Below are 27,726 nucleotides of genomic sequence, written 5' to 3'. Positions count from 1 at the left end.
TGTAGCTCCAAAATATTTTGATATCATTCTACAAAATGTAAAGCAATCTCAGCAGGGCAAACTACACCCTGTCTGCAGTTGCAAGAAAAAGCAACCACATGAGTGACTACCAGGTTCACTAAATTAAAAGCATCAAGAACAGAGAACCAGTTCATGATTGTTATGGCGATGTTGTGCTTATGGCTAAATGAATGATCATTGACATTCGTTAATCACAGTGATACAAAGCAAACAAGAAAAGGCACACAATCTAATAAAGCTGTAATTCACCCTGCATTACTAATTATATTTGGTCTCAGACAGACTGTAATTTGCACTCAATTCTATACACACAGCACCTGCCGTTGCCTAATATCACATTTAATCCTGGATTTCCGAATCAATATACAGAGGCAGGAAAAGGGAAACTGCAGCCATGTAGGGCCAGAACAAATCCACATCCACAAACAGGCAAAGCAGCAACATGTGAGATGTTAAGACCGTTTCTCCTTGCGAAATGGAATTATGTACAGTACAGAATTATCTATATAAATAGTAAACAAAGCAGCATTCCACTACTTTTAAACCGTTTTAAGGTTCATATAGCACTTTATTAAACTATATCATTTTCACACGATGAGGATATACAGATGTTTCGCCTTTATCCGTGACACCACTGTGTTTTCCTTTTATGTGCTTGTGCATGACTATGGTACTTCCATGCCACACACAAGCTAGCTTTGCATAACTTGCTCCCATGCCTTAGGTGGCTGGGGATGCACACTTTTTCCTGCTGCCGGTTGACTCTGTACTCTCAGTAATTTTGCAAGATGCTGTGTTATCTTAGAGTCACGCTAAACCTTAACTTTAGATAATTATGCTAGATTGTTGCTAACAAAAGTTCAAATTCAATCCTACCTCCAGAACAGGCCCTGCTCCCAGAATAGTCCTTTCCACACCACTGGCGTATCCTTTTTGACTCAGAGCAGTCAGGCAGTGGATCAGGAAGTTAGTGCTTTGTGTTTTGCCCGAGCCACTCTCCCCGGATATAACGATGCACTGGTTGATCGTCTTGCGCAGCATAGTGTAGTATGAAACATCTGCAATGGCAAAAATGTGGGGCTCCAGCTTGCCCAGCTGATGGTTCTCATACATCTTGACATATTTGGGATTGTAGATGGGAAGGAACTTGAAAGGATTGATGGCAACAAGGATGCTGCCTGCATATGTGTAGATCTTCTTTTTCTTGAAACGGCTGCGCAGGTTGGCCAGGATAGTGTCCTCATTTAGGATGGAAAGGTTGCACAGGTCATTAAAGTCCTTGTGACAGGGAGGCAGGAAGCCTCTGGCAACCAGGTGCTGAGCGTCCTGCTCTCTACCGACAGTAGGAAGGTGAGCATAGCAGATGGTGCCATCACGATTACGTTCCTGCAGGATGAAGTAAAATCCCTCGTTTTGCGGATGCTCCTCCTGAGCTTTCCTTGGCCATAGCAAGATCCTGTGCACTAGCAGATCTGTGGCCTCCAGAACCCACTCCTCCCCTCCACTCTCCTTTACCTCAGCCAATACATAGTGCTTGGCGGCATCCAGCCCCAGGGTGTTGGCTGCGTCTTGGATGACGGTGGCCGCTGTGGCCTCCTTGTGCACTCTGACTATGCAGCATGCTGCCGTCTCTAAGGAGAGGCGGGGGTAGATTTGAAGAATGTAGGCCCGGCCATCTTGGCTAACTGTGCCCTCGCCATCTGTGACACTCATTCTGACTCTGGATGAGTCGTTTCAGCATTACGCACAGCCTTCCTACTCACCATCTAGCACCTGGAGAAAAGAAAATACATCCTATTAAAGTTACAGTAAAAAGCATGGTTTAGCTGAAACTTCAATGACTTCAAAGAATTTAGTGTTGATAAGATTTATAAGTTGCAAAAAGTTTCAACAAAAATGCTTTTAAAACATTTGAAGGATATATGCTGCATGCTTAACTCAATGGCTGTTTAGCTAAAACACTATTTCAGGGGTGGACAAATTAAAAATCCATTTGCAAGTGACTGCTCTGGTGCTGGCTGTTCCCATTTTATACCGAAGTATATATTTATACAAAAGTGAAACAGGTTCTCACGATTATTCTCTATTTTCAAAGTTTCTAATGCAGCACATTGTTTGTCAAACATTTCAATGATGAGCTACTGAGTGTTCGCGTGCATGCAAATGCATCACCCTTACAAACACATTCTCATACTATGGGTGCTAAGCAAACGCAGGAAACTACTCAAACAGCTGCAGGCAACATGCTACTGCGAATTAACCTTCTCATCCACACCAGTGAAATGCTGCATAACTATAAATACACAATGCAAAGCCACAAGGCTGTTACGTCATCGGGGTCAACATAGGCATAGCAACCATATCCCTTCATACATAACAGAGCCGACTACAAAAAAACAAACAAAAAAAAGAGTTCACAGAAAGGGAAATTTAGAAATACGAACTCTGTTTGATGTTCGAAAAACAATAATCATTCATGGCTAATACATAAAATTAGCATTGGATTCCAATAAATAGTTTTAAGTACAATGGTAACTTTCAGAACAACAGACATTTCAGCATGGTTTATGAGACAATTAAGTAAAAATAACAACAACAACAACAACAACATTTCCACAAACCCAGGTAAGACATTATTACTGACGTACCACCTGCTAAACTCTGGAGCGCTCTGGACAGGACTAGAGGAAAGGGGAGAAAAACAGGGGGACGAGAAGTATTTTTTTAGCCAATCGGGCAGCATCACCCCCACTGTAGCGCCAGAAAGCTTTACACAGAAAAAGACTACAATCAATCGAATCGCATGGTATCAAACTGAGCCTCCGATCCCTGGAGAGAACTCTGTCTCTATGGAGGAGACGGAACAAGACACATGAAACAGAGAAGCCTTGTTTATACACCAACAACTTCAAACTTCAGACTGACAACATGCTTATGAGAAAAAAAGTCAGAATTATGCAAACTTTCACGTGGTGGAAACTGACTTTCATAGGATTCAAGCCGAAGGAAACGACAACGTTTTTCAAAGTTTGGGGTAATTTCAAACGAAAACAGAAAACACCATAGTGAGTTTTATTTACAGTGGGTACGGAAAGTATTCAGACCCCTTTAAATATTTCACTCTTTGTTATATTGCAGCCATTTGCTAAAATCATTTAGGTTCATTCTTCTTCCTTATGAATGTACACATAGCACCCCATACTGACAGAAAAACACAGAATTGTTGACATTGTTGCAGATTTATTAAAAAAGAAAAACTGAAATATCACATGGTCCTAAGTATTCAGACCCTCTGCTCAGTATTTAGTAGAAGCCCCCTTTTGATCTAATACAGCCAGGAGTCTTTTTGGGAAAGATGCAACAAGTCTTTCACACCTGGATTTGGGGATCCTCTGCCATTCCTCCTTGCAGATCCTCTCCAGTTCTGTCAGGTTGGACGGTAAACGTTGGTGGACAGCCATTTTTAGGTCTCTCCAGAGATGCTCAATTGGGTTTAAGTCAGGGCTCTGGCTGGGCCATTCAAGAACAGTCACGGAGTTGTTGTGAAGCCACTCCTTCGTTATTTTAGCTGTGTGCTTAGGGTCATTGTCTTGTTGGAAGGTAAACCTTCGGCCCAGTCTGAGGTCCAGAGCGCTCTGGAGAAGGTTTTTGTCCAGGATATCCCTGTACTTGGCCGCATTCATCTTTCCCTCGATTGCAACCAGTCGTCCTGTCCCTGCAGCTAAAAAACACCCCCACAGCATGATGCTGCCACCACCATGCTTCACTGTTGGGACTGTATTGGACAGGTGATGAGCAGTGCCTGGTTTTCTACACACATACCGCTTAGTATTAAGGCCAAAAAGTTCTATTTTGGTCTCATCAGACCAGAGAATCTTATTTCTCACCATCTTGGAGTCCTTCAGGTGTTTTTTAGCAAACTCCATGCAGGCTTTCATGTGTCTTACACTGAGGAGAGGCTTCCGTCGGGCCACTCTGCCATAAAGCCCCGACTGGTGGAGGGCTGCAGTGATGGTTGACTTTCTACAACTTTCTCCCATCTCCTGACTGCATCTCTGAAGCTCAGCCACAGTGATCTTTGGGTTCTTCTTTACCTCTCTCACCAAGGCTCTTCTCCCCCGATAGCTCAGTTTGGCCGGTCGGCCAGCTCTAGGAATGGTTCTGGTCGTCCCAAACGTCTTCCATTTGAGGATTATAGAGGCCACTGTGCTCTTAGGAACCTTAAGTGCAGCAGAAATCTTTTTGTAACCTTGGCCAGATCTGTGCCTTGCCACAATTCTGTCTCTGAGCTCTTCAGGCAGTTCCTTTGACCTCATGATTCTCATTTGCTCTGACATGCATTGTGATCTGGAAGGTCTTATATAGACAAGTGTGTGGCTTTCCTAATCAAGTCCAATCAGTATAATCAAACACAGCTGGACTCAAATGAAGGTGTAGAACCATCTCAAGGATGATCAGAAGAAATGGAAAAGCACCTGAGTTAAATATATGAGTGTCACAGCAAAGGGTCTGAATACTTAGGACCATGTGATATTTCAGTTTTTCTTTTTTAATAAATCTGCAACAATGTCAACAATTCTGTGTTTTTCTGTCCATATGGGGAGCTGTGTGTACAATTATGAGGAAGAAGAATGAACTTAAATGATTTTAGCAAATGGCTGCAATATAACAAAAAGTGAAAAATTTAAGGGGGTCTGAATACTTTCCGTACCCACTGTATACAATTTTTTTTTTTTTAAAGAATAGTCTGATTTCTTTTTATTTATGAATAATTTATTTATTTGTAATTGCATTTTAATTTAACACGGCACTTCAATGCTTTTTTTTTTTTTCAAGGTTTAGTTTTCACAGATATTTATTGTATGAAACTTCAGCAATAAAATTTTTATTTTTCTTAAAAAGTAAACAAATTACTTAATTTGAAAAGACACCCATCTTATTTTCTCTTGTATATTTAGTATTGTTCTTGAAAATAAAAAAATAAAAAAAATAAATTACCTCTATTTTATTTTTTACCCGATTACTCGATTGATCGATGGAATAATTTGTAAGATTTATTACTAAAATAATCGATAGCTACAGCCCAAATTAAATGATTGCAAACAAATGATATAGCATCTAGAGCAGGGGTCTCCAATCTTTTCCAGAAAGGGCCAGTGTGGGTGCAGGTTTTCATTCCAACCAATCAATGGTCACACCTGATAGTCATTTACAATGACGATCATTAGATTTGAACAGGTAGAATTTGGTGTGGACTCGCTTGGTTGGAATAAAAACCTGCACCCACACCGGCCCTTTCTGGAAAAGATTGGAGACCCCTGATCTAGAGTATAAAAAAAGGCAGACAAAGATTCAGGCTGCATCAGGAATTGTAAAAATTTTATGTATTAAAACTCACAAGAAAGACCAATATCACACTGGAAGATTATCAAAAGAAATCATTAAAACAAATCAGTTATTGCTCTGCTAATTTCTGCTTTTACTCTCGTCACATCAGCTCTACCACCAACCTCTTTCTTTCTCTGTCCAAAAAAAAAAACCCTCCACAGCTTCTTATGTTACTGACAAAATGCAAAACTACACTGACCAGAGAATGGGGAAATTTGTATATGACCATTCTTCTCTATAAACTCAAACAACACAACCAGGTTACCTATAGTACTAAAGAAATCCATAGCCTAATTACATGTACAAACCTAATTACAGCCTGCTGTCATTTCACACCAACTTTATATTAATAAAATTAAATATAAAAGAAATGTACATTAAATATGTTCTATAAAAAGCTTGAAATATTTATATTACTGGGATTATTTTAGTCATCAGTGCTATTGCTAATGCTTCTGCTATGCTATGATTAAAAGTAGTACAGATTTAATGATGTCAACATCTGACAATAAAAGCGTTACAATAAAACAAGTACAATAAACGTCAAACAGCTATGCTATGAAACAAATTATGTACAAATCGTTGTAGAAATCTCACTCAGAGCAATTCAACCAGGGCCGACTTTTGCAAAAACACACTTCCCCAAAACCCAGTGAATTACAACGTTTGCATGTTGGCAAATCGCTGCAGTATAAGCTGAATAACAAACTTCGGGCTGTGTTATGAAACCATAATGCACTAAACAACACTGACGTGGAGCCTGGACTTCAATTCCACTGAAAACATTTGGGAACTGGAAATAACTAACAGCAAATGGAACTAAATCTGGTAAGGGATGTTTAACAGGCACACACTGGTTTAATGGTCAGATGTCCATATAGTGTATGTGCTAATAATCAGTCAATCAAATCAAAATTCTATCAAAACTTAGCATCTACAAATAATATTTATTCTTATACAATATAGTGCAAATGTTGCATAAGATTATAGCATCTTAAATAATCACTCCCTCCACAAACTATTGTTTTTCTTTCTCTTGATGTCATTAGTAAAAGCTTTGAGATCAGTCATCATGGCATTTGGATTGGATAATGACAGAGTGCCATCTCCATGTTGAGTAAAACTAAAAGCGCTGTTCTTTGGTTTCAGCTGTAAACTTGAGAATGTATGCACTTTCTGAAGAGAGAAAGCAGAGCGAATGAAAATGCTGGCACATGGTGAACCATACGTATTCTGGAAAGCCCTGAGAATATGAATGGTGCTTTCATGCTTGTTCATTTGGTAAATACCTAACAGTCTGAGGAAATTATATTCTTATCCTGGGCTCTAAAATGCTTTGAAATGTTTTAATCATAATCAATCCACAACTCATTTTTTTTGGGACAAACAAAACTAAGTTCTATAGAGCTGTATAAAAAAAAAAAAAAAAAAAAAACAACACAGGGATATTCCCCTATATGAAATTTGTAGCAGGCACTAACTGACATTTTGAGCAGCTGCAGCTAAAAATGCAAAAGCTCAGAGCCCACTTAGCATTGCGTTTCTGGTTGCTATTTAAGTGCTCCTTCACAGTCAATTTAGATGAAGTGATTTCACTGTTACCTTAAACAGCAGAAGCAATAGTAATAAATACATGGATAATCAAGGGCATTGATGAGAAATTTAAATTAATTAGAAATTCCACTGTTTAGACAGATGAAGCTCTTTATTACATGCACAACATTGAAAAGCTCATTTGCTGCATACCTGAATCTGATCGGTGCGACTGTTTCATCAAACGGAAGCTTGCTTATTAGTTACTAGTGCATGGATTTTGTTTACACCATGAAACAAGAGCGCATGGGAGCAGGAGACAGAAGCTGTCAGCTGGAAACTCAAGTCATAATAATAATCACTCAAAAAGACTTTCTTAAAAGAAAGCATATCCTTGACTTTTTTGGCTTAATTCTCAAAATCAATAAAACAAACAAACAAAAAAAAGCACAAATCCCAAAACCCCCATTTGCTCAGTAGCAATCTAACCTGTTTACGTTCTGCTTGCTTAACTCTCTTCTCTTCACTGATGGCCACATCATCAAAATACATTTCTAAAGCTGTGGAAGGCATGTTGTGTTTAGCTTAAAGGGCAGAGCTGAGTTTTGGCTCCAATTTCAGTTATCTATATAATTTCAGATAAAGACATTACAGATAACACATCTGTGTTCTCTGTGCTCAAATTAAGTTTGTAGCCTTTTTTGTTAATGTAGTAAAAGTTTCTTTTCTTTTTTTTTTGCTTTCGTATTTCCGGCCAATGAATTTAAAGAGGACATTTTCAACTATAAAAACTTGATTTTGCAAAGCAAACTGAACCGAACCAGCATGGACATATCCAACTACAATCTGACTACAAACTAAGGAAGTGCTTGAGATAATCACCACATCAACCCTTGATCTTTCAGAAGTGAAAATCTCAAGTACAGAGTAAGCACTCAACTACCAAAACCATCTAATTTGCAAACTAGTGACTCAGATCTGTCTCTCACCCTCACATCTATCGTTTGCAGTCAGTCACTGTGTCTATCTGTCTACCTGTCTCACCATCCATCATGTCCTCATCATTTTCCATCTATCTTTATCTCAGCTTTTTGCTCCTGTCTCTTTGTCTCACAATATCTATGTCTTTCTAAAACTCTTCTTTAGAAGAGTTTCTTTTTTCAGCAATCTTTTCATTGCTGCGGAACATTATTCAGCATTTTCTCCAGGTGTTCTACCAGTTTTTTTTTTTGCCATACAGATAGAAAGAGAGGGAAACACAGGCAACACTGAGTCCTCAATCAAATGCTGGACCTGTATGTAGTTGGCCAAGCACTCTTGGTATGCTGTTCTGGAAGAACAGAACAAGAAGGGGGGGGGGGGGGTAGAAGACACGTCCTGAGGTAATTCAGCCATGGAGTCGTTATGGAGTCCAGATGCAGCCAGAGTTGTTCTGAATGAAAAAACTGTCTCCATGTAGGAATGCGTGGGTGGAAATAAAGCTTTTGTTTAAAGATCACCTTGATTTAAGGCCAGTAAGTCTTTTAGCAGATGGAAGGGTCAGAAAAGAGAAGTAAAACAGTGCACAGGGTGAAAAAAAAATTATATAGCAGTCTGTATGTGTTCCTTCCGGTGGAAAGTTTATTTTTTTTCTTTCATATACATTGCAGGATTTGTACTGCATACTGAAAATGTCTAAAACTGCTTTGTTAAAGATTTGCTTTTTTTCCTGGGCAACAGATTTTCTCAGACAGAGAGAAAGCAAACAAAACCAGAGGAAAAAAGGTCTGGATGGCGCGACTGGGATGATTGAGTATCACGTCACGCAAACCGCTCTTGTGAGATATTTGACACCAGTTTTGGCTGAGCTTAATAAAACATTGCTCGTCGTTTAAAACCTTGGGTTGAAGACTTGCTGTGCAAAGGTCTCCTGCTGGGACACATGTGGTCCAGCTTTAGCTACCTAGGCATTTTTATACCTCATTGTAGAAAATAACCAGACTCCCGAGTACAAGATGCACATTATTAGCTGCTGGTCAAGTCGAGGAAAAAAATAAAAACCACCAAAAGATATAAAGGTAACTTGATTATTCCTGAATTGTTGGTTGCATTAGAGAAATACAATTCACCATGCAGATAATTGCATTTACAACTGTACTATTAATTAATGAAGCATAGTGATATGACTCAAATTTTGCTTTCTAAACTTTTTAAAATTTTCGAATCTTTGCGTCACATTTCTTATTTCACATTTGTTCGATCATAATATTAGGATTCTGTCCTCATTGGCATTTTTTAAGATCTCACTGGCTCAATGTGCATTTCAACTCAATCCAGCCTGAATGTATCTGCCAAATGCATACAAACTACGCCAATCACAAGCAAAAAAAAAACCTTGATTCTGACAAATAAATATATATTTTTGGTTTGCATGTTGGTTACAGAAACAAAACCTCTGGCTTGTTTCCTTATCCCAAATCCTTAGACATAAAATCTGAGAGGTCACTTGCATCCAGTTTCATTGATATTGACATGAGTTATTTAAGCAACAATGCATTGCACAAAATCTTTACACAGGACTAAAGTAATGTTTTAACAAGGTGACCATAAAGTGGTCATTTTCTGTTTAAATTATAGGTTTGCTGAATATAAAATATATGAAGAAGTGACTTCACAGACCTTACAGACATTGCAAGGGCAATACTAAAACCTTAGACAAACAAAACAGATTTTTAGCAATTAACTTGATCATTTATAAATTTAACTATGAATACAGAAACCAACTTCAAGACATGCTTGAAGTCAGCATGAAATTTCCATGAATTGCTTAGGGACATGAATTATATTGGTAGAAGAATGCGGAGGATGGAGCCACTAGGTAGGAGGAAAAGAGGAAGGCCAAGGAGGAGGTTCATGGATGTGGTGAGGGAAGACATGCAGGTAGTTGGTGTGAAAGAGGCAGATGTAGAGGACAGGGTGGTATGGAGACGGATGATCCGCTGTGGCGACCCCTAATGGGAGCAGCCGAAAGAAGAAGAAGAAGAAGCTTGTAGTAATGTATTTTAGGTAAAATGGATTGTGTATGCTGATGTATCCTGCAATAGATTAATAAACTCCAACAGTTCTTTCACAGTTGAAAAAACGGAATACTGTGTGCACAACCAAAAACACATCTTCAAACCATGTCTGAGCAGCTAATGAAGTGCAAGATACACACTGGGGCCCAGAGAGAACAGTTCTAGTATGAACTATTAAACTGTAATTATGTGGTCAAAAGTAAAACACTAAATACTACAAAACTATTTTTTGTAAAATATATTATTGATGTTCATAACACTAGTAAAGAGGGGGAAAAAAGGCTCTAAACCACTTTTCTTTTTATTTCAGTGTCATCTAAAAAGTGGTTTAAGTAGGGCACATAAGCTAGAACACATGTCTCTGCATCATGCAGTAGTGTGTACTGCTGTGACCAAAACACATCTTGAAAGGATCAAGAATAGTGGGATGCTATAATTCACTTCGATCCGACGAAGGACCATAATTAACTTCTGACCATGTAGTCACGTTGCAGAGAGTGTGCAGGAAACTTTGTCCTACTTTATCCAAGTAGGTTAACATTGATCCATGCAGTCTCTCAAGTTTCAGGATACTTTGCTATTTTAAACTAAAAGAAGTACAGCTCCAGTCATTAATTAGAGCATGGCAAACTGTTGCTGTTGATTCCGCTTCCCCGGCCTGAAAATGCAGATCTCTGGGATTAGTTGGCATTTCTAAATGGAATCTCACGTCACCAGAGTGGCCTCGCCTTTCTTAGCTTTGCCGTTGGGAACACAGCTTCAGGGGCAAAAAAAGAAAGGCAAAAGCTAAAAGAAAAGCTGGAAAAATTGTTCTGCATTAGAGAGACTGCCATTTTGTCTCGACACGCATCTTTTTTTGGCCATGTCTATAAAGCAGAAATTGACACAGCATGTCTTATGAACATTAAAAAAAAAAAAAAAAAAAAACATCTTGGCTAAAAGTCTTATACTTCCTCAATTTTTGCATTCTGAGAAGCAAAACTGTGCAATGCCTGCAAGACCACATACTTCTGTCACAGGTCAAGGTCACAACTTCTCAGTTTCAATCTAGTCACAATTTTATGGCAAAAAAACCCCTTTAGTTTAAAAACCAAAACGTTTCAAATGTGCAGGTACCTTACAATAGCATAAAAATGAAACAAAACCCAATCCAAGATTCAGACGAAGAAGTCAACGGTTAAGGATCTTGTTTAAAAGCCCAGGCTCTGGTAATCCTGGAAATTGAACTCAAATCTTCAGTAGTGTGCTGATATCATAGAAAACCCTGTCCATGTACCAGACCGATATTTCTAAAAGTGAATGTAGACATGCACTAAAACATGTGCAAAGTTTGAATAACCATGACAAATATGTTGCATATATGAAAGTGCTCCACCAAAAGCAACGCAAACAAGCATCATAAAACTCTTCAGCTTATTACAACACACATCTCTTGGTTAAACATCTGGAGAGAGAGAAAAACACTAGCCAAGCCTTCACATGCATTTCAGTAGGAAAACACCACATTTGAAAACTGAAACATTTGCTGGCAAGTGTTTGCTAAGTGCAAACAATCTATTTCGCAAACAACTTTAAAGTTGTTTTTAAAGAATTAGGTTTCTCCTCAATCTGTAGTTTGTAGTCGCCACTGGACATATTTATGGAAGCATTTGTCTACAAAGCAGGATGTGAAATATTTATGAAATAAATACATAAATATAATACCCAGCTTCTGGGTACTCCTGTAAACTTGTGAAATTAAAATGTGAATTTTGTTTTGTCTATATACAGTGGCATACAATGCCATATATTACTGATCTCATGTGCTTCAGAAAAAAGTGGCAAAAGACAAATCACTGTAAATACACTGCCAACGGTTGCATTTGTTTACGGAGAGTAAAAAAAAAATTGCCCACTAAATGGCATTCACGACCCAGGAATTACTGTACCACATTTTTCCCTTATTCCCTCTTGTCAATTTTGGGTGACTAATTTCCATTCAGACATTTAGCCTTAAAGTCTGTCAACGATCCTAGAAGTAAGCTAAATTCACCAATGCTAAAATATGTTTTGTATCTTAAGTGTCAATAGTGTAACAACAAGTGTAACAACCACAGAACTGCAGATGGAAGATGAAGTCTGACACAATCGATCCTGATTTCAGGATTTGGGGATTTGGTTTCTTTGTTACGAATAGTATGAGCCATCAAAATCAACAGAACTTTAGTTTTGTTCTACCCTAAAAACAAGCTGAGGACATGTTCTGATCTCTATCTTTAGATGAATGAACAATAGATACAAAATGCTAAAAGGTTAACGGTTCAGCAAAGAACTCTCCTGTGCTTCAAAAGTCTTGTCACAATCACCTTCAAGACACAGACTTTAGCAACTACAGCAAATTGAAGAAGCTTTTAAAAATACTAAGTTATTTACAGAGATAGAACATAGAGCTTTTAACAATGTCTGTAGCACTCAAATCATTATCTACAATCTCACACACAAACGTACACAGCACTTCCTGTATTAGCTAGTGTCTGCGCTTACAGTGAGGGCATGACTATGTGAGTCACCCTGTTACTGAACCACTCACCACCAATAATCAGCTAAAGAGTGACAGAATGTTTTCCAAGGCCTAAACACACAGCCTCTTGTCTGACCAGGAGGGTGAAAATTATGTTTGTGATTAATCATGGTGTAGGGATCAGGCTTAACTTAGCAATGATCCATTACCGCTAACGCCTTCAGATCTAGTGTTTTATCACCACTAGCAAAATGAAAAAAAAAAACAATGAAGCTGAGATAGCCTTTGCTATCCATTTATTCCTGACCACACTCACCTTTATTTAGTATTTTAGTATAGTATTATATTTATCCTTTATAAGCTTCTCTTATTTTTTCCTCTTCTTTCTGACAAAATAAAAAATATAACACTTTTGGTGTACTGACAACGTTCTATCTCGAAGTGTCATGTTTCCGAGGAACCTGCAAAATGATGTCTGAAAAAAGTTACCTGTAACTGTTACAAAGTGCTGAAACTGGAGATTTATTCCATAAATATTATCACCTTTCTGACCAGCAGTTACACTATTGTATACGATAACCACAACTACTAACCAATAAGATGCGAGACTTTGGTGCTTTGGTGTAAATAAACACAGAAAATGTTCCAGGGAACCAGTCTTTTGCCACTTTGAATAAATTTATAATTGAATTTGGCATCCATCAGGCAAAATTTACCAATGTATTGAAACAAAAGTGTTCTTAATTAAAGCTCCTTTCTATTGAATCATGTCTGCACTGATAGTTTTAGCTTATTAATTTGATTTGGTGTGGGTTTCTGACAATAAGATAATGGTATGTCTACTGAGAGCATCCACTGCTTCATAAATAAATCAAATGAAAAACAGATTGCTGGGATTTTCATTCGTGGCAGAAATGTGTGTGTTGCATAGTGTGGGGGAAAAGGGAGAGAAACTTGCTGGGTTTTGGCCTACAGAAAAAAAATACGTGCCAGAATTTGAAATTACACTGACTTGGGAGTCCAAAACATACGGTTTCTGCCCTTACAGCCTGGAAACGTATAATGTGAAATCTCTTACATCATCATAACCTTTTATGTTGTCAATCAAAATGAAATGATGCACTCATTTCCAAAGAGTCCGGGCTCGTTGTGGAGGTAGCTACTTGTTTGCTACATAGAGTTGGACTTCCAACAATGTACTATTCCTTACATCACATTTGTGAATGCATGTGCAAGATGGTCTACACAAGATTCATAATTTCTTTTAATTATTTCCGTTTGGGAACAACACACGAGTGGCAAAGACTAGAACTTTTTAAGTACATGTTCTTGTGCAGGTATAACAGAATACTAATTGCAGCATTAAGCAGAACAGTTCTTTCCACACAATCAGGGAAGTAACAAAGGGAAGTAGCAAAAGGAAGTAATGTGACAAGCTGCACCAATAATGTTACTCGGCATGGGGCGTTAAGTGTAGTTAGCGTCCACACCTGATGATGACTACCAAATTCTGGTGTACACCAGAGCAACCAGTGTTGAGAGGACCATGTCTCATTTCAATGGACTGCACCGGTATTTGAAAACAAGGTTCACACTTCACCAAACATACCACACCGAGTCCCCAAAAGCATGTGCATTCAACTTTAGGCAAACATGCACTTAATTTTATTCTCAATGTTGCCCTCAAAAACTGTCAAATGAAATAGATTTCACACAAAGACCAATCAAATTCATGTCACTATTTATACTTGAAGACTTGACTAAGATAGACCCTGATTTTTTATTTTTTTTTTAAATGGGTAAAACAAAGTGGAAAGAGCACAGCAAGAGAATATAGGACCATTCCCAGCTGACCAGACCTACTTTTCTCTTACATACCCTGCAATTACGGTTATTTTTAAAACTTTGCTCTGGTGGAACCGAGATGCCATCACAGCTAGAGAATGCCTTCTTGGGTGAGATTGAACACGTCGACCACATAAGATGTTTTTGAACATTTTTGCCACACCATGAGCGTGTCATCAATAATGCACACAACATGACTAATGTTTATTTGGTATACTATGGAGCAGCACATGAGTACATGAAGCATCGTTTTCTCCTCTCTCTCCCTATAAAGTACACACGCTTCAACATCCGTGTCAGACTGCAACAGGTCTGTGAAATCTTTGGAAATTTGAGGGCACTATATTTTAGAAGCAAACTACTATCTTCAGATTTAATATTCCTCCTCACAGGTGCTGAAAAGAAAGCTGCAGCAGGCGCGGGGAAGTGGGGGCCAGTAATGTTTGTCGGTAGATGAGACAGCTCAGGTTTTCCAGAATGAAAACAAGAAAGTAGTACAGTCTGAGCACTAATGAATAAATATCTTATACATTTTTACCAACCGAAAAAAATAAAGTTGTTTCAACCAGTAACAAACATGACTTAATCCTGCATACTTTTTCTTGAGTTAATTACCTTTTTCATCAAGATAATTATTTACATTTGATCTGAATCAAATATTAATAAATGTTAGAAAATGATAGATGATAATTTTTTTTTTTTATCAGTTAGATAGTGTATCATGAAGAATGTTCTAAAGTGTGTTGTCCTTGCATTAAAATCAGAAAACCTATTTGGCAAAGATGATTGTGTAAATCAACACAAAAAAACTAAAATGTTACAAAAATCATAAGATTACACGACAAATCATCAGTTCCTATTGCCCCAAAATGATGAGTTACAAATTTCAAGCACTGATACACAAGCACCAAACCCAAGCTTTGAGGCAAGCTAAATTAAATTAGCATTGGGTTATTTCAGTCAACAAGCAAGCAAGTGAATAATTATTTTACCAACAATTTTTCATTTATACACACTTAATGGTGTGTTTGAGTATTTATATATCCCGAGATGCAGCTCTAAAGTTTCAGGATAAACGTACAGAACTTGGTCAAAAGGCTGACCATCTTAATACCTCATCTGATCTAAACACTTTCTGACCAGATGATATAGACATTTTTTATTCCAGTTCAACAGACTAAATCAATCCTGCCATTTTCCTTTCTATACAAAAAGTTTGTTTAAAGCCAATAGCATACTCAAGACAGGTTCGTATATTCCAGTCAGTGAGGAGTTTACTGCTTAAGCTGTATCCATAAGTATATAGCAGTTTAGAATTTGCTATTTCCTGTCACTGTGGCATAAAAATCCACCATTTCCAGCTAGAGTCATGGGGAATGGCTCCAGTGTTGCCCTTACTTGGGCAGGGTCTGAAAACTCTTAAAAAAAACATGCCAATAGTGCTCCGGGGACTAAAAGTACTAATGTACAAACTATCATTTAAAAGGTAGCAAGTCATAACTATGAAATCTGGAAACATGTTACTGTTCCAATGGAATGTAAAGGTCATAAATCAGCATTCAGTGTTCAAGCATTCAGAGTACAAGTACAAGCTTGGCTGCATGGGAACTAATATGTTTGATTATGCTTCACTAATATGCCACAGAAAGGTCAGCAATGGTTTATGTAGATCTGAAAAAGTTGTGTGCATCTGAGAAAGGTGACAGCACACGTATTACAAATGGAGAATTTTCTTGAAAAGAATCTGTTCAATTAATAATATATATTAGCTTCTACAATAGATATGTAATAAACTGTAAATGTTTTGGACCCCATAATGATCATGTGCATTTCAAATGACATTACGTCTCAAAATGTAAGCATCTTAAAAACCTTTAGATCTTTGGAAATATCAGCACATTGCTAGCTAGAGTTGGTAATCATTCCAGAAATGCGTACTTTTTTTTCCCCTCCCCCTATTTGTATTTCTTTGTTTGTTGTTATTATTATTTTTATTAATATTTGTTTTTATTTCTGTTTTTTTTTTGTATATTCTTTTTTATATATTTGCATCTATTTTTATTTCTTTGTCTTGCTGCTGTAACATAGAAATTTCCCCACTTTGGGACGAATAAAGGTTTATCTTATCTTATTCCTACTGATATTAGCATTCAGTTGTAGAGAAAACATTTGAATGTGCAGTAAAGTTTAGACTTAATAAAACCAGTAATTAAAGCAGATCAGCAATAAATTATAAACATTTATTAATCCCATATGTAGACTATCTACAGCTAACGAGACCTATACCTTGAATCTGCTCTCTTTTATCAACATATCGACAAAATTGAATACTGATTGCCTGTGTTTATTGCATATTCACCCGAGATGACTATGTGAGTAATTAGAAAGAAAAAGCTTATAAGAAATTAACTTAATTACAGTATAACACCAAATCATTTAAACGTCAATGATAACAATCTGCCCAGTTAGGAAGCATAAGTGATTGCATATCAGTTTCAGTTTGGGAGGCAAAAGCAAGACAACTACAAAAAAGTAATTTTTTTCCCCCCAGACTAGTAGCCACAGACAATTGCTCTCTCCTTACCCTTCCTGAGTGATTTGTTGCTAGTTTTGTGTTTTGTTATGGTCCTTGTTACCAACTGTAACATGAAACAGTGCCTGCAAACCAGCCATTTTGCACACGTAGTCCAGCTTCTTCAGAATGGCACATCCATATGTACTATCACAAGAAAGTTTGGGGGTGTCTCCCAACCCAGTTTCAATAGAATAGTGTAAGTACCACAGGACAGATCTTTAGGTGTAAAGAACTGAACAAGGCTGTAGAAGGGCAACAACCCAGGAGGTATTGCACCTTTTTGCAAAGAAGAAACCATAGGAGCAGTACCAAAGCCCAACAAAAATGACCAGCAGGCTACTGTTGTGCAAGTTTCTGACCAAACCGCCCCAAACGGGTGGCATGAGGGCCCTTTATTCTCTAATGGATATAAAAATTGATTTTTTTAGGTGCATGACAAAGCCCAAGCTCATGTGTACAAAGTGTGGGCACAGTTTCTGGATGATGAAGGCATTCATGCCATTGACTGGCCCTATTCATGCTCCCCAGACCTAAATCCAACTGAGAACCTCTGGAACGGTATGTCTCTGAGCATCTGAAGCCAGCAAGTAGCACCGCAGACTTTACAGGACTTCACTGATGCTCTAAACAAGACCTGGGAGAACATTCCCCAGGACATCATACACCATCTGATCAGGAATGCCTACAGGCACAAAGTGCACACTGCTGATCTACATTATAAATTACTGACATACAGGTTGAATCAAAATTCAATGTGATTTTGAATCCAGCCTTTTATGGGTTCATGATTTTGGTTTTCATTGAACATTGGCACATAATTTGTTCTCAACAAATTACACAACGCATGTAAGATTTCCAACTTAAGGTTTTTGTTCAAAATCCAATGTTTATTTAATTATTTGAGGTGTGTGTGTGTATGTATATATATATATATATATATATATATATATATATATATATATATATATATATATATATATATATATACACACACACACACACACACACACACACACACACACACACACACCACAATTTAGTTTAGACTCCACCTCGCACTTTGAGTCAATTTTTTCATTATTATTAAACTTGAACACACAACTATGGCAGGGGTATAACAAATTATATAAACAAAAAAAATATATAATTATAAAAAAATGAAAAACAAGAAAGAACCTAAAGTTAGTACAGTGTCACTGGGGCTACTCACTCCATACCGGAAGTAAGATTTGTTTTACACATCTATGAAAACATTAAAGAATCTATGCTAGTGGCTAAACAGAAAGTGACTAGCGGCTAACGCTAACACCATGGGTTCTTTAGCGTTTTATGTCCATCTTCAAGAATACTTTTTAAAAGGAGAACATTTTGACATCTCGCATACCGAGTGAATGAACGAAGGATGGAAGAAAGGAAGACATTTATTACAGTATGCTGAAATAAGTAGAACAGTTAACTAGATTATATCTTTAGAAAATCCAATATTAAAATTACACAAATGGGGTCTAACAAATGTAACTATTTAATATTTTTCATTTATTAAATTTTATTTATTCAATTAAATTTGTGCCAATTTAATTAATTGCTCAATTTAATCAATATAATAAGTGTATCGCATTCATTTTATTTTGATAATTATTATTTATATCTGTTATAAAAATAAAGTTAATCAAAAAGACAAGCTTTTTTTTCCATTTCTTCCCCAAATCCATAGCAACATTGAACTGAACCGTAATAACCTTTTAATACAGCACAATGTGTTGCTTATATCATACTGTAATGCAGTATTAACATGTGAAGTAACACAGCCTTTAAAAAAATTAAACAACATGCCCAAACATGTTAACATGACACATGATACAAACTTTAGACTTATAGTCGCAATGATGTCACTGAACCGTTGGTCTAAAGCCAGACTTGGTCCTTTTAAAGGGTCTCAATGGCAAAAGCATAAACTGATTTGTGGATGTGAAAGGAAAATATTAAACCCTAACAGCATCTGACATGCCTGCATTTCTTCTCTCGTTTCCTTTTTTCTTCTTTTTTGGTGATTTGGTTTTTCCATAGCTCACTTATTACTCACGAATGTAGCACGGAAGATCTGAAACTTAAAACTGGAGTGTAGAAAAGAAGACAGCACACAAGAATATCAATGTGTGGCCCGTTTTTTGTTTTGTTTTGTTTTTTGATTAAAGGCTTGTTGAAGCAGGTACAGACAGTCGAGTATCCCCTGAAGTATTGAACCAAGTCAAATCGTATCAGAATGAGAGGTTTGAGTGATCGAAGTATGGAATCGTTTGCTTTAGGATTTAGGAAGCTTTCCGTCATCACTAATTACTTTCTCAGAATGGAGGCTTGTAGTTTTAGTATCTTAAATCAGGAGTTTATAACATCACAATTGCAGAGCTGATTCCCAAACAATAAGCTTAGAATGGCTCATTATTTTATACCAATCTTTTTTCATGATTTGTATTGAGATATTATTTGCCAAATAAGCCTATTTAAGATATATACCAAAAGCAGTAAAGTGCAAACAATACATGTATATGTTAGGAGCAGTAAAGCCAACTTTAAACCTTCTGTGATATGAAAGAAGTGTCTCTACACAAAAAGAGGTGGTTAGCAAATAAATAAAATGGCACCCATTGTCAGATAGGGATCTTTTCCCATCTGTTGGTTAATTGAGTTCACTTCAACACTGTTTGTATTAGGCTTGGGTTGTGGCTATGAGTTGCTTTTTCCCTCGCCGATGACAAATGATGGCTACAAGTTAGCCACCTAGAGCTAACAGCTATGCTACATAATACAATAGAGAATAAAACCTGGGTCACATCATAGACACAAACCCCATGCTAACTCTCAGCCAGCGTTAGATACACAGCCAAAGGTAGCAAAGTCCAACAAAATCACAAGATAATTAAAAGGTATTATTTTTTTTTCAAACTTACCTTGTTTGGTAAACCATTTTTTTCGGAGCGAGATATGAATGATTTATAAGGATATATCCGAAAATATGTATTAAAATATGTATAAAGTAGCAGCACAAAAAACCCCGATTTGATTCCAGCTGAAGTTTTCTTTTTGAGTTTCAACTCAAATCTTTGAAAAAAAAAAACCCACAAAAAATATCGTTATATGTTAGCGGACCGGCTAACAATTGAGCTAGCGTTCCCTACCTCGGTCTTTCAAGTCTCATCCCAAAAGAAAATCGTCCCTGCATTGAGAAAAGAGCAGTAACTGTAACTTGTTCTCGACAGGATCACAGGCGGGGTTTTTCAGCCGCTTTATTTCCCCTCAGACTACAGATGGACGGAATATGAAAGCCGTTACCCCGTTCAATCACTTTTAAACTCGGTCGGCTCGCGGTGACGGCTCACGCGCACTTCCTCCGGGTTCTCACAGCCCCAGATTAGGAGCGCGTTCCAGTCTCGCGCTCTCTGAGGGGGAAAGGGGGGTTGGCTGGAAGAACCTGCAGCGTCAATGCTCGCGCACTGCGTACGCGCCCCCGCGAGGATGGAAGAGACGTGGACGCGTACCCGGAAATATCAATTAACTTTGGGCTTTGTATTTTTAAATACACTATATATAATAAGATATAATATAAAAGCCGTTACGATGTGTGTGTATGTATATATATATATATATATATATATATATATATATATATATATATATATATATATATATATATATATATATATATATATATATATATATATATATATATATATATATATATATATATATATATATAAAATGTGTGTGTGTGTGTGTGTGTGTATATACTATATGTTATAAGATAAAATTGGTCTAGTGGTTAAGATGCAGCGCTCCCACCGCTGCGACCCGGGTTCGATTCCCGGTCAGGGAACCATCCCCAGCCACTCTTAGTGCCGGTCCCAAGCCCGGATAAATTGGGGAGGGTTGCGTTAGGAAGGGCATCCAGCGTAAAACATGTGCCAGCTTTATGGATGATCATGGAGAAGTAGATGCCGAGTGTTTAAAGGCCCTGGCATGGAGAAGCTGATGCTGGATCTATGATGATCACAAATTGTTCTGTATTGTTGAAAGATTTATGACCAAACTTTTGATGTCACCCATATGAGGATGGGTTCCCCTTTGAGTCTGGTTCCTCTCAAGGTTTCTTCCTCATATCATCTAAGGGAGTTTTTCCTTGCCACTGTCGCCACGGCTGCTCATCAGGGACAAACGCACACCATTCACCTTCACTGTTGTTTTCTGTAAAGCTGCTTTGAGACAATGTCTGTTGTGAAAAGCGCTATACAAATAAACTTGACTTGACTTGACCAAATCAAACGTGCGGAGGATCCGCTGTGGCGACCCCTAACGGGAGAAGCCGAAAAGAAACTTATAAGATAAAATATAAAAACCATTACAATGTGTGTGTGTGTATATATATATATATATATATATATATATATATATATATATATATATATATATATATATATATATATATAAATGTATTGTTATAGTAATATAAATATGTATATTATATATACAGGGTTATTCAAAAAGAATGAACCGATTTCATTATGCAATATTTAATTATGCAAAAGTAATACAAACAATCCAGCCAAGTCACAAGTATTATACTCACAATCAATTTAGATAACTCTTTCAAATGGTCACTGACTCAAACCATGACGATGCTTAAGAACTAAAGCAATGCGTCATGATATCAGTTCATTCTTTTTGAATAACCATGTATATATAATATATAAAGAGATACACACAGAACCAGTCTAAAATGTAGACATTTTAGATAATAAGATATATACATATGTGACAAATTTCCGATTTCATTTCATGATTTCATTTCACATCTAAATGTGTTAACTTAGAACATGACATATTTTGTGTGAAAAAACAAATGTCAAATAGTCCAAAATAATAGACCATGTCATTGACAGCTATTTCTTGCCTGGGTGTGCCCTGTGTGAATAATTGTTAAACAATTAATAGCTCTAAAAGTAAACAGCTGTCTAGTTAGTAAAGCAAGCCAAGCTGAGTAAAGAAGTCTATTAAAGCTATTGCACAAAGGTAAAGGTGCTTTTTACTTGTCACATGTTCATTGCAGCCATAATACAGGGCTCCTGCTGTACAGAAGGTTAAGGACCTTGCTCAAGAGCCCAAGAGTGGCAGCATGGCAATACTGGGGCTTGACCCCTAACCTTCCAATTAGGAACCCAGAGACTTAACCACTTAGTTGCCACTTCCCACATGCAAGTAATGTGCAAATATTAAATATCAGGCATAACTAATGCAACAATTTCCAACATCCTGAAAAAAAAAACTAAGAACCCATTGGTGCACTAAAAATCAGACAACAAACAGCGTGGTCAAGGGAACAAAAAATATTGTGCGGATATTGAAAAAAAAAGAAATCCCTAAAACAACAATATTATCCGCATCCTCCACGGAAGCTTTCAAAAGTAAAAATATAGAGGATATAAAAATCACTAATGATGGCATGATGGGGTTTGCCTCAGAGGGAAAAGTATATGGCAGAAATGCAAAAAAAAAAAAAACCCTGCTATACCATTGATAATATACAGATACTGTAGGTGTAAAGAGTAAACTGTACCTTTTCTGGGGTTTTACCATAAAGGATGCATTCTTTGCCTGGGAAGATGCATGTGGTATGGTTTAGTACATTTAGATATTTGTATTTTTGAATGAGCAGCCACAGGATTAATGTAAGTAAACCAAAAACTACAGTAAACTAATACATTTCTATAGAAAAACATACTGTGTTTGCTGTATCTATTTTCTTATAAAGTTAGTTTCAGATGAAATTCCCTTCAATTCAATAAATTGTCAATTAATGTAAAGTATCAGTTAAAAGCCATTCAGGATCAGGAAACCTGACACACTCGTTAGTGATTTCCAGAAACTGGAAACTAAGTCTACCCTGACATCTGTGTTTGGGTTTATGTAACTACATCTAACATGGCTGAGCTGCTCTCATACTCACACACGGTGGCACTCGTGGCATGTCATGCAAGTTTAAGACCATTGACTACATAAACTGTATGCTGGGAATTCTGACTCACCAACCACTTTATTAGAAACATCTGTTCATCTGCATATTGATGCAATTACCTCATCAGCCAATCCTGTTACAGTTGTGCAATGCATAAAATCGCATAGATAATAGGGATGATAAGATTCACAGATTTGCATTGGTGCATCAGCATAAAAGTTAACGATGTGATGCATTGATTTAAAAAAAGTGTGTATCGTGGAACAAGTTAGCATTTGTTTCACGATGCATCGTTTCTTAAAATACTTGCATTGGTAAAAATATTTATTTATATATAATTATTACTAAATGAAATGACTGATCTTCTGAAACACACCTAAGTCTATAGAGTTTTTTTTAAACAGAATAAATAAAAAATTCATAGAATGCAGATTTGATCAGAGGAAACTGGCCAGACTGCTTCGCGTTTACAGGAAGGTTATGGTAACTAAAATAAGGCTTTACAATTGTAGTGAGCAGAAAAGCATCTCATAATACACAACACGTTTAGGGTCTGTCATCCAGAAGTCACTGAGATCAAATCTTTTTTTTTTTTTTTTACTCACAAACCCATATCTTATTCACAATACAACATATAACACATCAATTGTTTAAAATTAGGAAATGTACCATTTTAAGAAAAAAATAAGGTAATTTTGAATTTGATGACCACAACATGTCTAAAGGAATTGGGACAGAGCCAAGCTTACCACTGTGAGCATCCCATCTTCTTTCAACAACAGTCTGTATAACTCTGGAGGAGAATAGTTTCTGGTGCACTGGTGAGAAATTTTGTCCCATTCGTGTCTGATACAGGATTCTAGCTGCTCAACAGTCCTGGGTCTACTTTGTTGTATTTTTCATTTCATGATGCACCAAATGTTTTCAAATGGTGAAAGGTCTGGACTGCAGGCAGGCCAGTTCAACAATAGAACTCTTCTACTACAAAGCCATGCTGTTGTAATAGATTCAGTATTTGGTTAAGCATTGTCTTGCTAAAATATTCAAGACCTTCCCTAAAAATACAGTATTTACATTTTAGCATTGATGGTACTTTTCTATATGTAAAAGTTGCCAATTTCATGAACACTAATGCACCCCCATGCCATCAAAGATCCAAACTTTTGAGCTGAGCACTGTTTATACTCTTTCACCACTGATGTAGAAGATATGTTTCCTATTTAGTCCTAAAGACTAAGCATCCATGTTTTACAAAAAATAATTTAAAATTTCAGCTTATCTCACCACAGAATACTTTGCATCATTCTGTTTCACATGAGATTTTGGCCCAGATAAGATGGTGGCATTTCTGAATCATGCTAACATATGGCTCCTTCTTTGCATAATAGAAATTGAACCTGCATGTTGGATGACACAGCAAACTGTGTTCACAAACAATGATTTCTGGGGATGTTTCTAAACACATGCAGTGAATTTCATTACAAAAGAATGAATGTTTTTAATGCAGTGCAGCCTGATTGCTGATAATCAAGAGCATCCAATATTGATTTTCTCTCTTGTCGTATTCTCACAAGGATATCTTCAAATTTTTAGAATCATTTTATGATATTATGTACTTCAGATGATAAGATATTTGATTCGATGTTACGGAACATAATTTTGAAATTGTTTCACCATTCGTAGACAGTTTTTTTGCAGATCAGTGAAACTCTGCCCATCTTTACTTCTGAGAGCCTTTCTAAGATACTCTTTTTATACTCATCATGGTACTGACCTGTTACCAATTAACTAGTTGCAAGATATTCCTCCAGCTATTTCTTTTTTGCAACACTTAGTTTTCCAACTTTTGTTGCCTCTGCCACAAAAAGTGTTGTGTTCATCTAACTCAAAATCACTTTATTTTATTTCATAAAGTGGTATATTTCCTAATTTTTAACATTTGATATGTTTTCTATGATCTTTATTTGAGGTACAAACAAATACCCTGCACCTTTTGATTTAAGTAGGCATGGGGGATCATATTTGTACAAAGGTTCACTCAGATACTGCGGCACGAGACCATTAAGTGCTTTATACGTCAGTAGTAGTATTTTTTAATCAATGCGAGATTTAATTGGGAGCCAGTGTAGACTGATTTAAACAGGGGTGATGTGGTCATATTTTCTAGATCTAGTGAGGACTTTTGCTGCTGCATTCTAAACTAACTGAAGCTTATTTATGCACTTACTCGAGCAGCCAGACAGTAAAGCAGTACAGTAGTCTAATCTAGAAGTAACCAAAGCATGAACTCGTTTTTCTTCATCCTGTAACGACATCATATTTCTAATTTTAGCAATATTTCTCAGGTGAAAGAAGGCGATTCTGGTAATATTATTCACATGAGCCTCAAAGGAAAGACAAGAGTCAATAATCACACCACGGTCTTTGACTGCTGAACACAGACAGAAACACCATCCAGAGATGCTACTTAATCGGAAAGTTTACTTCTAGCTGCATGTGGTCCTAGTAAAAGTACTTCCATCTTATTCGAGTTGAGCAGAAGGAAGTTATCAAGCATCCACTGTCTAATGTCCTTTACACACTCCTCAACATTTTTAAGATGATCTCTCTCATCTGGCTTTGCTGAAATATACAACTGTGTGTCGTCAGCATTGTAATGGAAGCGATACCATCTTTTTTTTATACCATATAGAATTTCACCCAGGGGCAGCATATATAATGAGAAAAGCAGTGTGGCCTAGGACGGATCCTTGTGGAACACCAAACTTACCTTACCATTTACATCAACAAACTAATAGCAATCAGTCAGATAAGACCTAAGCCAGGCGAGAGCTCTGATTCCTACAACCTTCTCTAGTCTAGCAAGGAGGATAGTATGATCAATGGTGTCAAAAGCTGTGCTAAGGTCAAGCAAAACAATTAAGGAGACACAACCCTGATCAGAGGCCAATAATAGGTCATTTACTACTTTAACTAGTGCTGTCTCTGTGCTATGATGAGGCCTAAAACCTGACGGATACATTTCAAAAATGTTATTCCTAAGTAGATGTGAGCATAACTGCTGTGCTACAACCTTTTCTAAAATATTGGAAATAAAAAAGAGTTTTGATATTTGCCTATAATTGGATAGCTGACAAGGGTTAAGGTCAGGTTTCTCAATTAGGGGTTAAAAACTGCCATTTTGAAGGATTTAGTTACATAACCAGTGCTGATGGAAGAGTTTATTATTTTTTAGAACAGTTTTAATTACTTCTGGAATTATCTGTTTGAAGAAACTTGTAGTCAAGGATCAAGAATACAAGTTGATTATTTTGATGAGGAAATAGATGAAATGAAGTCATTTATAATTAAAGGGCTATCTACAGGGTTATTTATAAAATAATTTGGATTTATATTAATCATCTGGATTTTTTTGCCTGATGTTTTCAACTTTATTATTTAAAAAGTTCATGAAATCATTACTACCTATTGATAGTGTGCATGTTGGTCTTCTTCTTCTTCTTCTTCTTCTTCTTCTTCTTCTGCTTCTCTTCTTCTTCTTTTTCTTCTTCTTTCGGCTTCTCTGATTAGGGGTCACCACAGCGGATCATCTGTCTCCATACCCCCCTGTCCTCTACATCTGCCTCTTTCAACCAAACTACCCGCATGTCTTCCCTCACCACAACCATAAACCACCTCCTTGGCCTTACTCTTTTCCTCCTTCCTGGTGGCCCCATCCTCAGCATTCTCCTACTGATATACCCCATGTCCCTCCTCTGCAAATGTCCAAACCATCTCAATGTTGCCTCTCTCACCTTGTCTTCAAAACATCCTACATGTGCTGTCCCTCTAATAAACTCATTTCTAATCCTGTCCATCCCCGTCACTCCTAACGAAAACCTCAACATCTTTAGCTCTGCTACCTCCAGCTCCACCTTCTGTCTTTTACTCAATGACACTGTTTCTAAACCATACAACACTGCAGGTTTTACCACAGTCCTATAAACTTTCCCTTTCAATCTTGCAGATATCCTTCAATCACAAATCACTCCATCCGCCTGCACTCTTTTCTTCACTTCTCTAACACACACTCCATTACTTTGCACTGTTGAGCCCAGGTACCTGAACTCCTCCACCTTCTCCAACTATTTTTCCTGCAACCGTACCACTCCACTGCCTTCCCTCTCATTCAAACACACATGTAATCTGTTTTACTCCTACTGAATTTTATTCCCCTTTTCTCCAGCACGTACCTCCACCTCTCCAGGCTCTTCTCAACCTGCTCCCTACTCTCACCACAAATAACAATATCATCCACAAACATCAACAATAAACAATCTGTTTAAAAACTCCACTGCCATCTCTCCTAAACATTTCCATGCTTCTACTGGTATGTCATCTGGTCCAACCACTCTTCATCCTCTTAATTGCTGCTCTCACTTCCTCCTTACTAATCCTATTCACAATCTCCACACTATTCAACCTTCTCTCTCTCTCATTTTCCTTGTTCATCAGCTGCTCAAAATACTCCATCCATCATCTCAACACACTCTCCTCACTAGTCAACACATTTCCATCTCCATCTTTTATTGTACTAGCTTGCAACACATCCTTCCCAGCTCGGTCTCTCTGCCTGGCCAATCAGTACAAATCCTTTTCTTAATCCTTAGTGTCCAACTTCTCATGCAGCTCCTCATATGCCTTTTCCTTGGCTTTTGCCACATCCCTCTTTACCTGCTGCCGCATCTCCTTGTACTCCTGCCTTTTCTCATCACTCTGTCGATCCCAATTCTGTTTTGCCAACCTCTTTCTACTTATGCTT

The 27,726-nt window shown here is 37.3% G+C and overlaps 1 protein-coding gene across 42 annotated transcripts in view; it reads right to left on the bottom strand.

Moving 5' to 3' along the window:
- The window catches only part of LOC310735809 (myosin IXB), a 59,024-nt gene extending 38,596 nt beyond the window's left edge, over nucleotides 1–20,428 (bottom strand). For 33 of the 42 annotated variants that reach the window (XM_083558929.1, XM_083558930.1, XM_083558923.1 and 30 more), the window contains exons 1-2: nucleotides 19,867–20,408; nucleotides 898–1,794 (exon numbers count right to left, since the gene is read on the bottom strand). In XM_083558929.1, coding sequence (XP_083415055.1) covers nucleotides 898–1,734 — 837 coding nt within the window. In that variant the 5' untranslated portion in view covers nucleotides 1,735–1,794; nucleotides 19,867–20,408. Of the gene's footprint in view, nucleotides 1–897; nucleotides 1,795–19,866 lie in introns of all 42 variants that reach the window. The other 9 variants (XM_083558926.1, XM_083558933.1, XM_083558928.1 and 6 more) reach the window with 2 other exon arrangements.
- Between the last annotated feature and the right edge of the window lie 7,298 nt (nucleotides 20,429–27,726).

Source organism: Silurus aristotelis (assembly GCF_946808225.1).
Source record: "Silurus aristotelis genome assembly, chromosome: 13".
Taxonomy (NCBI): Eukaryota; Metazoa; Chordata; class Actinopteri; order Siluriformes; family Siluridae; genus Silurus; species Silurus aristotelis.
Note: the sequence above shows the minus strand (reverse complement) of the source record. Positions and strands in the feature narration are given on the sequence as shown.